General features: G+C 42.5%; 1 protein-coding gene and 2 long non-coding RNA genes across 5 annotated transcripts in view; 2 read left to right on the top strand and 1 right to left on the bottom strand.

The window, feature by feature from the left end:
* Positions 1-1,627, bottom strand: part of LOC145541735 (uncharacterized) — a 68,030-nt gene extending 66,403 nt beyond the window's left edge. For both annotated transcript variants that reach the window (XR_014079237.1, XR_014079238.1), the window contains exon 1: positions 1,131-1,627. This is a non-coding gene — a long non-coding RNA (uncharacterized LOC145541735). The remainder of the gene's footprint in view (positions 1-1,130) is intronic.
* On the top strand, positions 1,209-12,612 carry LOC145541736 (uncharacterized). Of its 2 annotated transcripts, none has more exons than XR_014079239.1 (4): positions 1,209-1,433; positions 4,916-4,990; positions 5,911-6,076; positions 11,381-12,612. It is a non-coding gene; the product is annotated as an uncharacterized LOC145541736 (long non-coding RNA). The 2 variants fall into 2 exon arrangements; XR_014079240.1 differs by lacking the exon at positions 11,381-12,612 and adding an exon at positions 5,365-5,479 and having other exon boundaries at positions 5,911-5,972.
* LOC145542375 (uncharacterized) lies at positions 6,180-7,143 on the top strand. The gene is made up of 2 exons (XM_081581048.1): positions 6,180-6,185; positions 6,371-7,143. Exons 1-2 carry the CDS (start codon positions 6,180-6,182, stop codon positions 7,085-7,087), a joined length of 723 nt encoding a protein of 240 aa, XP_081437174.1. The 3' UTR covers positions 7,088-7,143.
* Positions 12,613-14,107: the final 1,495 nt, after the last annotated feature.

The raw sequence follows: 14,107 nt of genomic DNA, 5'->3' as shown, positions 1-14,107 counted from the left end.
AGTCAAATCTTTTATAAATACTTAGGCGACCATGTACTCTCCAGAACAGCACTCACTACTGTTAACATTTTATATTTATTCATGGAATTGTTTAACTATCTCCTCTCGATGACTTTAAGTTCCGTGAGGGGGCCTTGGGTTTGCTCAACATTCATTGCATCACCAGTGTTTGGCAGAGAGCAGGCATGACATACATCCTTCTAGAGCAAATGAATTACATAATGAAATCACAAGAGCAGCATGTTAAACCCAGATGAGATGAGAATGCTTTTTGTTCTTTTAAAAAAAAAAAAAAGAAAGTACTAAAAAGCCAAAACAAACCACTATCAATATGACTTTATATTTCTCAAAAAAAAAAAAAAAAAGCTACCGTTCTTCCCTCATCCACCCTTTTTCATTCTTCTGGCTTAAGAAGATTTGGTTCTTAAAACAAAACAAAAAACAAACAAACAAAAAACGCTATTTGTGCTTTTAAAAGTAATATAAGAAATACAAGAAAACATTCATGTTTACAACTTTTCTGAAAAAAAGAAGAGTAGAAGACTAGCCCACCAGATTTTAAAGCAGAGTTGAAAGCTCACTAAAATTATAAGTTTATTATCAAAGCAGACAGAAACAGGTAACAAACACAAAGTACTTAAAATACATAACCAAGTACATATGTGAATTTAGTTAATGATAAAGACAGTATTTAAAATCAGTGAGGAAAAGGAGGATAATCCATTAAATTGGACTCAGAGAGGTTAGGTAATTCGCCCAAAGTCAAACACCCATAAGTGGTGGGTCAATGATTCTCTCTGATTTTCTAATTATCTTTCTCACTCAGAACTCGACCTGTTAAACATTTCGCTATCCTTTTTTTTAATCTCCGTACTGCCAAGGCTTTTTTCTTTTTTTCTGCCAAGCCTTTGACAGGGCAATGCAAACAGAAGGCATCAATGAATCAGACCACAAAGGCACGCAGGGAGAAAAAGATTAAAAATTAGAACAAAAATATGGTTATCTGATGAGATCGCCCACCCAGACCGACAGGCCGAAGGCAGGCCCGTGGGCGAGTCTAGGACCCCCGGAGGACTTGCGTCTCGGTGGTGGCCTCGTTTGTGTAACGCGGCGCCGGTATGTGCACCAACCTGTTCGGCGCAGGACCCTCAGGACTGTGCTCGCGCTAAACCGAGCGGACGACACCGAGCCTGCGCAGGGGAGACCCCAGAGCCGGTGGGAGGTGACCTGGGGGCGCGCCCGCGGATTGGCCGGTACAGCCGGGTCGACGGCGGGAATGTGAACGGCCGCCTGCGGGAGCACGCAGAAGTGACCGGCCACCGCTGGCGCGGTGTCCGGGGTGGTGGCCCCGCGCCCAAGGGAGGAACCGGGGCTGAGCGCTGGTGGCCGTGGAGGGGGCCCTGGTCAAGCGGGAGGCTAGGAGTGGCCTGGAGGTGAGACCACGCCGCGATCGCAGAACTGGGGGCCCCAGGAAGAGAGTTGGAGAGCAGATCTTCGGAGGTGGGCGCTGAACTCTTATTTCTCCAAAAAGGGAGAGTCTGCGGCTTCCAGGACCTAGGCATGCGCGCGGTCAGGCCTTCTGAGCCCTTGGCCCTCATTTTGGTCTCGGCGCGCCCCGCCCATCTCCAACTCCTGTCCTCCGCCGCATCCCGTTTTTACTTTCTGTTCCAGTTTTCTCCTGTGAGTTCTGCAAACCGCATCTCTCCCAGGCCCAGAATCAACCCCCAGACATGAACTGACCTTGTTCCTTGTCCAGTGCTGTGCTAAGCGCGTTTGTAGATAAAACTTTAAGTACAAGATCGGGTTTCTACGCTCCAGGAGTAACGGACAGCCCCGTTGGGAAAACTAGACTGAACCACAGGAATGAACTGTATGGTTCAGACACGTTCTAATACCTGATCTAAAATGTTCGTACTGTTGGAGCTCAGAGAGGGAGGGACTTGGGCTGGTCTCTTTTTTGTTAAGGTCTGTATATTTTTTTTAGGTATAGCTTATCATTTTCTTTGGGAAGCCTCCCAGGATTGCCATCTCCCACTTTAAACTGTTCATCTTTTTTAGCTTGTTTAGTTAAACAAGGGTCTGTTTCACAAGCACTTACTACCTGGTTTCGTGTCTAAGTCTTCCACGCCCCTAGGCAGGGACTCTTGTCTTGTGTAGAATCATCTAATGCATGAATATGAATTTAAAGGATTGCAATAATAATAATAAGGATTGAAATAGTAGAAGGTACTAACTAAGGTGAGCCTGAAACAGTGGAAGGTATTTGTGTATGTCAGAGATAGTAAAAGTTTGGCCCCTGAGCCAGATTACTCTGTAGACACTTTTTTTTTTTTTTCTGGCCTCACCCTGCAGCTTGTGGGGATCTTGGTTTCTGACCAGGGATTGAACTCCAGCCACAGCAGTGGAAGTGCCAAGTCCTAACCACTGGACCATCAGGGAGTTCCCTCTAGACGAATTTTCTTGACTCATGCTGTTTGTTTTTACTTGAACTAGTGGCCAACATTTTAAAATCAGAAAATTTCTTTCACATCCACTCACTCAAAAGTCTGGGTTTTTAGCATCTCTTGGAAAATCAGAAGATGTGGCCTAACAGGACCCACATGTCTACATGGTACAATTAGCCGGAATTGGGTAGCCATTCCCTCCTTTAGACTCAGTATAAGATTTTCAGCTACCCAGTCCCCACTAATCGTTGTCTCCCAGACACTGAAGCAAAATACCAGCTGTCATTTACCACCTAGTTTATGTTACTCATTCTGATGAACTGCCTGGCCTTTTGCCACATTTGATCTTGATGTAGATGAAGGAGAGTAGGAAGGAGCACAAGTAGGAGAGTCATGGGCAAAGGGACAGAAGGGAAGAAGCCTAGTATTTGGGAATGTTAGGGAGGATTCGAGAGCATAGGTTTGCTCTTAGGGAATCACAGAGTGGGGCTATTGTTATGGGTTGAATTGTACCCCGCAAAAGGATATCTTGAGGTCTTAGCCCCCCATGCCTCAGAAAGTGACCTTATTTGGAAACAGGGTCATTGCAGAGGTAGCTGGGTAAGATGAGGTTATGCCGGAGTAGAATGGGCCCCTACTTCAATATGACCAATGTCCTTATAAGAAGATGGCCAAATGAAGAGACAGAGAATGCCATGTGAAGATGGAGGCATATGCTGGAGTATTGCATCTGCAAAGCAAGGAACACAAGAATTGCCTGCTGTCACCAGAAGCTAGGAGAGAGACCTGGACCAGTTACCCCTAGGAGCCTGCAGGAAGAAGCCACCCAGCCAACACCTTCCTTTCGGACTTCTAACTTCCAGAACTGTAAGAGAATAAATTCCTGTTGTTTTAAGTCACCTGCTTCATAGGACTTTGTCATGGCAGCCCTAGGATATAATCCAGCTCTGTGAGTCAACGAGAAGCTATTATTTCCTTTAATGGGTAATAGAAGAAATCATGATAGATTTTTGCTCATTGGTGTTATCTGTGCCTTAGAAAATTATTTCATTTGACAGTGTTCTCAGCACTGATTGGAGCCAGAAAACATGTTTAGAGATTTTACAAGAATCCAAGCATGGCATGAGAACATTTTGAGTTAAGATGGAGTTGGAGCAGTTTTCAGAATTAGGTAAAATATATAGACAGAAGGGATAGAGAGGGAGAAGTCCAAGATGACTACAGCAGTGCTTCTCAGATTATAGCAAAGCTAAGGAATCACCTGCAGCGTGAGCTGGGTGAGCACAGATTGCTGGGCCCCTCCTCAACAGACTGATTCAGTGGGTCTTGCCAATGCTTCAGAATTTGCGTTTTACCAAGCTCCTGGGTGAGGCTGATATTGCTGCTGTATGGATCACATTTTTGGTAAACTACTGTGTTTCTGGCTTAGAAAAGTACAAGCCCCATCAGGGGTTTCTTCACCAGAGTATCCCAGGGCCTAGAACAGTGCCTGGACACTGTAGGCTCACTATAGGCATGTTAAATATTTGTTCAATGAAAACTGGTCGTTTGGGCAGAAACAGCTGTAAGAAGGGGGAATACATTTAGAAGCAAAATGATGAGATCATTTTTATGCATTTGATTCTTCTTGACTGTCAGTAAGACATTGGACTGGAGATGAATTGTGAATATAGGCTACAGTGTAAGTGAGGAGTTGGAGTTTTAGATTTATGATTCATTTTGGACAAAGGTGATCACTGAAGCCAGAGTTGATATGGTCATTGAGACAGAATATAAAAGGAGAGGACTAGGGGCTGAGCCTTAGTAACACCAACATTTAATGGCTGGAAAAGCTGAAAGGGTAAAGACAATAAAAAAGTAGAGTGGGTGGAGTATCCATTGGCTTATGGAAGCCAATGGAGACAAGAATTTCAGGAATTATTTAGTCAAGGGGAAGGCGGAAGAGAGATAACCTACTATTCACTTATTCAATGATTTTTCAATTGAGCACCCACCAGGGTCTAGGTACTGGTCCAACACTGCACAAAATAAAGACCCCCACCCCCATGGAGCTTACACTCTTGAGAGGCTTACACTGTCGTGATGTGTGGCTTTCTGTACACTGGGGTGGGTTTTTTGGTTTTTACTCTGCCGTGCAGTTTACAGGATCTTAGTTCCCCAACCAGGGCACAGCTGTGAAAGTGCCAAGTCCTAACCACTAGACCGCCAAGGAATTCCCAGGGTGGTTTTGTTTGTTCATTTTTAATGTGTACAATAACACTTTGGAATAAGTGATATTTCTGTTTTACATTTGCAGAAATGATGGTTGGGGGAGATGAAGAAGCTGGGACTCTAACTTGGCTCTGCTGGCTTCTGAGCCCTGTTCTTTTCAGAACACTAAGCTGCCTCTAAGCTGTAATCACCAGGGTCACTTTTCTGCTTTAGATACTACTTATATACTAATGATTCCAAAATCTGTGTGTCCATTCTAGATTTTCCTCCTGGGTTCCTGACCTGCTAATCCATCGCATTGGCTTCTCAGAAGTTTCCTCCTGGATGCCTCACAGGTAAGTCAAATATGACATGTCTGAAGTGGAATTCACCAGCTCCTCCCCCTCACCCCCACTGTTTCACTCCCACTACCCAGTTTGTTTTGTAACTTTAAACTTTTTATTTTATATTGGGGTATAGCCGATTAACAATGTTGTGGTAGTTTCATGTGAACAGCTAAGGGAGTGAGTCATATATATACATGTATCCATTCTCCCCCAAATCCCTCTCCAGTCCAGTCTGGCACATAACACTGAGCAGAGCTCCATGTGCTATACAATAGGTCTTTGTTGGTTATCAATTTTAAATATAGCAGTGTTAGTGTACCAGTTATTAATTTATCATATCTCGACTCCAAATCTAGCCTTCTTTGCTTTGCTTATGTTACTAGATCTGAACCATCTCTCCTTTGCCAACTGGTACAAGACTTATATTTTGTCAACAGAGGTTGCTGGAGGGAAATGCAAGGCCATAGGAAAAGGAAGGAACTTCTCTTGCTGGTGCTGGTATGCTGTTTATTTACTGGCGTGGTTGCCAGCAGATCAGCTAGGGTGAGTGGTACTCACCCTAGTGGTTGCTTCCTGTGAACCCGTTCTGGCCTGGACACAGGGCTCGGCAGGTTCCTACCCCATCAAACAGGCCACTTCCAGCTGCAGACTGCCCACCTCCTCCAGTGAATTCCTCCACCACCCTGCAGGCCACTCCTACACACCAGCTCCAGCCTGCACCCCAGTAGGTTTCTTCTCCATCAATAGAGTGTGTGTTCCTATGATAGCCACAATCCCTCTGAAAAATGTCCAAATCTCAGTGCCAGCAGGGAAAAGTCTTCTTCTAAGTTCCTTGTTCTTCCCTCTACCTCCCTCTAAGACTTTCTGGTATAGGAAAGAGGTGAAATTTGTATTTTAGGAATTATAGAATGGTCTGCTTATCATTTCAGATTCTGAGACCAGGAGTAACATAAAAGATTGGAAGTCAAAGATGGAAACTTCAGAAGAAAAAGATTCAGCAAGGACTGTATCAGAAAGACTCCAAAGACAGATCTCCCAGGAATGTGGGTTATTTGAAACCAATGATCCTGAGGACAGGTTATTGAGGTATATTGGGTAAGCTCCTTAGATGATGCAGTGAGACATCCCTCTTCCCAAGAGAGAGGTATCAGGGAAGTGAATGTGATCCCCAAAAAAACCATTGCAGGAGAAAGAGGCCATGGATGTAAGGAAAGAGAAAAAATCCTTTCTGTAGGAGAAAGATCCCACAGATATGAAGTCTGTGGTCAGAGCTTCAAACAGAAATCAGAAGTAACTGAACACTGGAAAATTGATAATGTAAAGAAAACCTATGAATGTAAGAAATGTGGAAAAACTTTCAATCAAAGCTCAAACCTGATTATACATCAGAGAATTCATATAGGAAAGAAACCATATGTATGTAGTGAATGTGGAAAAGACTTTAATCAAAGTTCAAATCTTATTATACATCAGAGAATTCATACAGGAAAGAAACCTTATATATGTCATGAATGTGGAAAAGACTTCAATCAGAGCTCCAACTTGGTTCAACATAAGAGAATTCATAATGGTGAGAATCCCTATGAATGTAAAGAGTGTGGGAAGGCCTTCAAGGGTAGCTCGAACCTTGTCCTGCACAAGAGAATTCACACTGGAGAGAAGCCATATGTATGCAATGAATGTGGGAAGGCCTTCAATCAAAGCTCAGATCTTATTATTCATCACAGAAATCACACTGGAGAGAAACCCTATGAATGTTATGAATGTGGACAGACTTTCAGTCAAAACTCACACCTGGTCACACATCAGAGAATTCATACTGGAAAGAAACCCTTCAAGTGCAGCAACTGTGAAAAGGCCTTCAGGCAGCGCTTCTGCCTCACTGAACACCAGAGACTCCACAGTGGAAAGAGACCCCATGCATGGTGCAAATGTGGGAAATCCTTCAGTGGATGCACGGCCTTTCTGAAACATCAGAGGCTACACACCGGAAAGGAACTTGAATGTGAAAAAGCCTGTACTTCTGACTTGGATCTTATCCAACAACAGAGAATGCACAGAGAAGAAAAATCTTATGAATGTACTAAGTGTAGAAAATCTTTCTGAGGAAGTTCAGATCTAATACAGCATTGGATAACTCACACTGGAGAGAAACCCTATAAATGCAGTGAATGTGGGAAAGCCTTTGGCCAGAGGTCGCACCTTATGCCACATCAGAAAATTCACACTGGAGAGAAACCCTATCAGTGCAATGAATGTGAAAAAGCCTTCCAGCAACATTCGCTCCTCATCCAGCATCACAGAATCCACAGTGGCAAGAAACCTTATGAATGTAAGGAATGCAGAAAAGCCTTCATCTGGCGCACAGCTTTTCTCAAGTATCAGAGACTTCATACTGGAGATAAACTTAAGGAAGTTGGGAAAACATTCAGCAAGGAAAAATTGCTTAGAGAAGAGCAGAGGATTCGCCAAGAAGAGAAAGCTTATCAGTGCAGTCAGTGTGGTAGAACTTTTCGAGGCAGCTCAGACCTCACCCGACATCAGGTAACTCACTCAGGAGAGAAACCCTATGAATGTAAGGAATGTGGGAAAACTTTCAATCAGAGCTCAAACCTTATGAAACATCACAGAATTCATAGTGGAGAAAAACCTTATGTGTGCAATAAATGTGGGAAATCTTTTAGGAATAACTCAGATCTCAGTAAACACCACCATGTTCACACTGGCGAGAAACCCTATGAATGCCCTGAGTGTGAGAAGGCCTTCTGCCAGAACTCACACCTTGTTAGTCACCAGAGAATTCACACTGGAGAGAAACCCTTTGAGTGTAGCCACTGTGGGAAGGCCTTCAGCAGGCACCCAGCTTTTCTTAAACATCAGAAACTTCACACTGGAAAGGAGCTTGGGGAACACAAGAGAGTCCTTAAATATGACTTATTCTCAGTTCAGTTCAGTTCAGTTGCTCAGTCGTGTCCGACTATTTGTAACCCCATGAATCACAGCATGCCAGGCCTCCCTGTCCATCATCAACTCCCGGAGTCTACCCAAACCCATGTCCATCGAGTCGATGATGCCATCCAACCATCTCATCCTCTGTCATCCCCTTCTCCTCCTGCCCCCAATCCTTCCCAGCATTAGGGTCTTTTCCAGTGAGTCAACTCTTCACATGAGGTGGCCAAAGTATTGGAGTTTCAGCTTCAACATCAGTCCTTCCAATGAACAACCAGGACTGATCTCCTTTAGGATGGACTAGTTGGATCTCCTTGCAGTCCAAGGGACTCTCAAGTGTCTTCTCCAACACCACAGTTCAAAAGCATCAATTCTTCGGTGGTCAGCTTTCTTCACCATCCAACTCTCACATCCATACATGACCACTGGAAAAACCATAGCCTTGACTAGACAGACCTTTGTTGGCAACGTAATGTCTCTGCTTTTAAATATGCTATCTAGGTTGGTCATAACCTTCCTTCCAAGGAGTAAGCGTCTTTTAATTTCATGGCTGCAATCACCATCAGCAGTGATTTTGGAGCCCAAAAAATAAAGTCTGACATTGTTTCCACTGTTTCCCCATCTATTTCCCATGAAGTGATGGGACCAGATGCCATGATCTTAGTTTTCTGAACATTGAGCTTTAAGCTGACTTTTTCACTCTCCTCTTTCACTTTCATCAAGAGGCTTTTTAGTTCCTCTTCACTTTCTGCCATAAGGGTGGTGTCATCTGCATATCTGAGGTTATTGATATTTCTCCCGGCAATCTTGATTCCAGCTTGTGTTTCTTCCAGCCCAGAGTTTCTCATGATGTACTCTGCATGTAAGTTAAATAAGCAGGGTGACAATATACAGCCTTGACGTACTCCTTTTCTTCCTATTTGGAACCAGTCTGTTGTTCCATCTCCAGTTCTAACTGTTGCTTCCTGACCTGCATACTGGTTTCTCAAGAGACAGGTCAGATGGTTTAGTATTCCCATCTCTTTCAGAATTTTCCACAGTTTATTGTGATCCACACAGTCAAAGGCTTTAATAGGAAACAAAAACCTAATGAATGTAGAAAAAGCTTGATGGAGACCACATCTTATTGCACAGTAAAGAGTTTTTATTGCTGAAAACCATTTCAAAGTAGGAAAACATTTGAAGAGCCCTAATGGATGGAAAACATGTAAGTGTAATGTGGGCAAGCTCTTGGACATAATCACCTTTTCTCTGCTTCAGATCTGAAACTGGCATATGATCTCAAGGATACAATTACTTGAGAATGTTTCAGGGGACTTCCATTGTTGTTAACATCATTAGAAATCACTTTGCCAACAACCCCCGAACTAACTTCTTCATGGAAGGAGCCATTTCAACCTTGACTACCTAGTCTAGTGACAAGTATAAATCTGCTTTAAGTATTTTAGGAGGATTAAATCTCTCTGGGATGAGTTCTTCCTGTTAGATATATATTTTATACATATTCCCCTTTTATCTCCTTATAAAATATGCTTATGCATATGTGATAATACTAATTAGAATGAACCATTAATCGAGAGGAAAAAAAAACTAATAGAAATGACTTGACAACAGGAAAGCTGAAGGCCAGGATACAAGACAAGTGAAGTGTTCTCCAGAGAAAGAATCATAATGACTAGTAGTATCAGGAAATGAAAGAGCAAAGGAAAGGACAGTGGGTGTCAGAAATAGGACTAGACTGAGTGCCAGGGCATAGCATTTAGGTGACCTGAGTTGGTAGGAATTAAAGCAACAACTTTGAAAGGTGAAGTGATTAGAGGAGAGTGGTTTTGTCTTGAACCAGAGCTTTGTAATTATTTGAGAATTGGAGACTCTAAGCAGAACTCTGAAAGAGATTAGTCATCTTTAATCTGATAACTGATATTGGTAATTAGGTCCTGCCTATCTGTGCAGTCAAGCACAATTGTCAAATATTTCTTGTACCATGAACTACTGGAAGATTGTATATGAACTTACACATATCAGCAGACAAGAAAGTTACTGAATGGGACAATGTAAGGTGAGAATTTCAACCTATATCTTTCCTCAGTGGGAATAGCTTGTAAGATGCACAGAGGGGATCAGTGGTTCTCAACCAGGGTGATTTTTGCTTCCCAGAGGGCATTTGGCAATGTCCCAGAGACATTTTGGTTGTCACAACTGGGAAGAAGATACTGGCATCTAAAAAGCAGTAATGTTGCTAGATATCTTACAATACGTAGCTCGCTCTACCCCCCAAAAAGAATTATCTGACCCTAAGTTTCAACAGTGCCCTGGTTGAGAAGCCCTGCCCTTGGATATTTAGAACACCAGTCACCAGGGGCCACTTAAGGAAGCATTTCAGTGTGATATGGGTAGTGGCAGTGCATCCCAATGGGAACCCAGAGTCTGCTAGAAAACTAGTTGGAGAAGCAGTGTGGTATAATGGAGGGGACGCAGATGTGGGTTTGAATCCCAGTAGGACATGTTGACCTCAGGACCTGGAACAAATTATGTAACCCTTCTGATCCTTATTTTCCTCACTAATAAAATGGTGATAAAATAATCTACCTCCTGGTACTCTTGCCTGGAAAATCCCACAGATGGAGGAGCCTTATAGGCTGCAGTCCATGGGGTTGCTAAGAGTTGGACACGACTGAGCGACTTCACTTTCACTTTTCACTTTCATGCATTGGAGAAGGAAATGGCAACCCACTCCAGTATTCTTGCCTGGAATCCCAGGGACGGGGGAGCCTGGTGGGCTGCCGTCTATGGGGTCGCACAGAGTCGGACACGACTGAAGCGACTTAGCGTAGCTGGTGTAATTGTGAGCTTTAAATGAGAAAACTGAAATCTACTGTTGACATACAGAAGGGCATCTAGAGCTTTAACCATTTTAAAACAGAAGATGAAGTATTTACAAGCAAAATAAAAGATGTGTAAGATACAGTGCCGTGTTGTGGCTGGTGTAAAGAAGATGACCCCGTAAAGTTCAAAGCACTGGGGGCTAGGGCTCCTCCACAAGGGCATCCTGAACAGTAGTGGGATGTCTTAAAGTGGAGAAGCCCATCCACACCATCCCTGAAAGCTGGCTGCTGGGGAATCCCCTGGAAGTCCAGTGGTTAAGACTCAGTTCTTTCACTGCCTTGGGCTCAGGTTCGATCCCTGATCCCCACAAGCCACATAGTGCAGCCAAAAACTCTCTTCCTCACGCCATTGAGGTCCTTCTCCCAACACACTATCAAATCTACCAAACACACTAGTGACATTGGTCACTAAATCTACTCCTTATTTGGCTTCTTTTCTCCAACTCATTTCCTCACTGAAGCAGGATGGGTTTGAATGTAGCAGTTGAGAATGTTGAAAATAGAGCAGGTAAATATGTTGATGTCCCTTGGCTGCAGCTACAGTACAAATCATTTCTCATTTCAGTTTCTGAAATTCTGATGAAATAAAGATTTGGAAGAACTTTCTTCCTATGTCTGAAGTTGAGAAGATTAGAAGACCTAAAATTCTGGTCAGCCATGTGCATGAGTTAAGCCTATTGTGAAGAAGACCTTAAACAACTGGGGACAAATTTGGAAGGACTGGTTTGTCTGTCTCTGGAGTTTTATTAGAATCTTGGGTATAATGATTTCTCCTGATTACCTCTGAAGGGTATCCATGCATTTTTTGGATGTGTGATCAAGGAGACTGTACTCCCCACCATGTGCTTTCTTTCCTTTTAGCATAAAGAATCTCTGGATCAAATCTGGCAGCACCTTGAGATCCTGAGGGTGAAAGTGAACAAGGCTTCTCTGAGTCTTGGTCTTCCATTACTGTTCTAGTTAGCTTGGAACTGTTCACCTTTTTAATCCATCATGTACACCACTACTTGATTTTCTTCAAATACTGCTTTTATCATCTCACACACAAACAAATGCAAACTCACGTTCAAAAAGGAGCCAGTGGCTCCCCGTTTTACTAAAGTGAAAGTTCTTGGCTTGGCATTTAATATGCTCTCTCATACTGACTTGTCTCTCACTTCATGAAAGCTTCCAGTTTGAGGCCTGGTCTAATTACTGTCCCTAAACAGCTAATGCGTTGTCCTAACTCTTACCTCAAGTTGTCTTGATCCCCTGCAGCTTTCAGAGTCCCTATCACTTAAAACAACTTTTTGTTTAAACACGGACATGTCTGACAGGTTCTGATGAACATACACTCAATTCTTTAAAGAAAAATGCCTTGGCATTTTTTTCCTCACATTGTTCATTGTAAGGAAAATTCAAGCACTGAAGCATGGCTTGTTTGAATGAACAAACCAAAGTCCTTTGTTTCTCCGGCCTCAGAGCTTACAAGAAGCCATTATTACACTGTAAACCTTTTATGTATATTCTCTTGTTTTCTTTACACTTCCTACACATTTAGCTTTTTGAAAGCAGGGGGCTATGTTTTTGTATCCCCTCACCTGTAGTCCAGACCTAGATTTACATATATAATTTTTTTCAATTAATGTTTGAATGAACGTGCATGTTTATAATTTTCTAGTTTTGTGTTGGTTGTTGAAAACTGTAGTTATCACAAGAGCATAGTTTGTGTAATTTCTTTTCTTTCCACTCTAGATATAGCCATAAACTAGTCAGTATAGAAAAAATTCAGGTTAAATTATATTTTGCTTGGTCAAAGTATCTGTTTTGAATTGGTGACTAGTTTCTAATTAAGTGTTTTGGGGGGAGGGGAGGGTGGCAGGTTTGGCCACACTTCACTGGGCTTGTGGAATCTTAGTTCCCCCACCAGGGATGGCACTCGATCCAGGCAGTGAAAGCACCAGAGTCCTAACCATTGGACCATCAGGGAATTCCCCCTAGTTAAGTATTTTAGTGATTCCCATTTGAAATGTTGTTTGCCAGAAAATGGTACTTCATGTTATATCTAAAAGCTCTCTAGCATTTTCCTGAGATCTTGTACCCCCAGAATCGGCTTGTTTTATACACATCTGGCTGGTGCACACAATTTTGGTAATTTATATTTTGCTAAAAGATCAGTTCATCTAGATTTTTCAATATCCTACCCTAAAGCTGAGTGAAATGGTCTCTAATTATTTTCATCTCTTCTGATTCTGTTGTTATGTTTTATTTCTCATTCTGATTCTTAATTTTTCTTGTTCTTAATCAGGCTGTAAACAAGTTTATCTATTTTGCTGCTCTTTTCAAGGAAATTAGCATTTGAATTTATCCCTTCTACTCTTTTTAAATTTGTTTTTTATCTTTACTGATTTACTCTTCTTTGCTTCTTTGGGTTTATTTCACTATGCTTTTAAAGTTTCTTAAGGTGAGTTTTAAATCGTATTATATCTGTTTTCATTAACAGGGGATGTAGTTGTTGTTATTGTTCAGTCGCTCCGTTGTGTCTGACTCTTTGCAACCCTATGGACTGCAGCACACCAGGCTTTCGTGTCCTTCACCATCTCCCGGAGCTTGCTCAAACTCATGTCCATTGAGTCAGTGATGCCATCCAACCATCTCATCCTCTGTCACCCCCGCCTCCTCCTGCCTTCAATCTTGCCCAGCATCAGGGTCTTTTCTAGTGAGTCGGCTCTTCGCATCAGGTGGCCGAAGTATTGGAGCTTCAGCATCAGTCCTTCAATGAATATTCAGGGTTGATTCCCTTTAGGATTGACTGGTTTGATCTCCTTGCTGTCCAAGGGACTCTCAAGAGTCTTCTCCAACATCACAGCTCAAAAGCATCAGTTCTTCGGTGCTCAGCCTTCTTTATGGTCCAACTCTCACATCCATACATGACCACTGGATAAACCATAGCTTTGACTAGATGGACCTTTGTTGGTAAAGTGATGTCTCTGCTTTTTAATACTCTGTCTAGGCTGGTCATAGCTTTTCTTCCAAGGAGCAAGTGTCTTTTAATTTCATGGCTGCAGTCACCATCTACAGTGATTTTATGGCGTACATTTTCAAGTATGGCTGTTGCTAAGTCCCATGGATTTTTACCATGAAGTGTTCTCTTTATTGCCTTATAGGTGCTTTGTAATTTTGCTTTTGATTTCCTTTTTTTGATCCAGTTGGATTCTTTTCTTTCTAGGATTCATAGTAGTTTGCTCGTTCTGTTTTTTCCCATGTTAATTTGGATGCTCTACTGTTCTTTTCCATTCTCATAATGGTTACC

The sequence above is a fragment of the Giraffa tippelskirchi genome, chromosome 3, assembly GCF_054371585.1.
Source record: "Giraffa tippelskirchi isolate mGirTip1 chromosome 3, T2T-mGirTip1v1.2.pri, whole genome shotgun sequence".
NCBI classification, from domain to species: Eukaryota; Metazoa; Chordata; class Mammalia; order Artiodactyla; family Giraffidae; genus Giraffa; species Giraffa tippelskirchi.
This window is presented reverse-complemented; position numbering and strand designations above follow the sequence as displayed.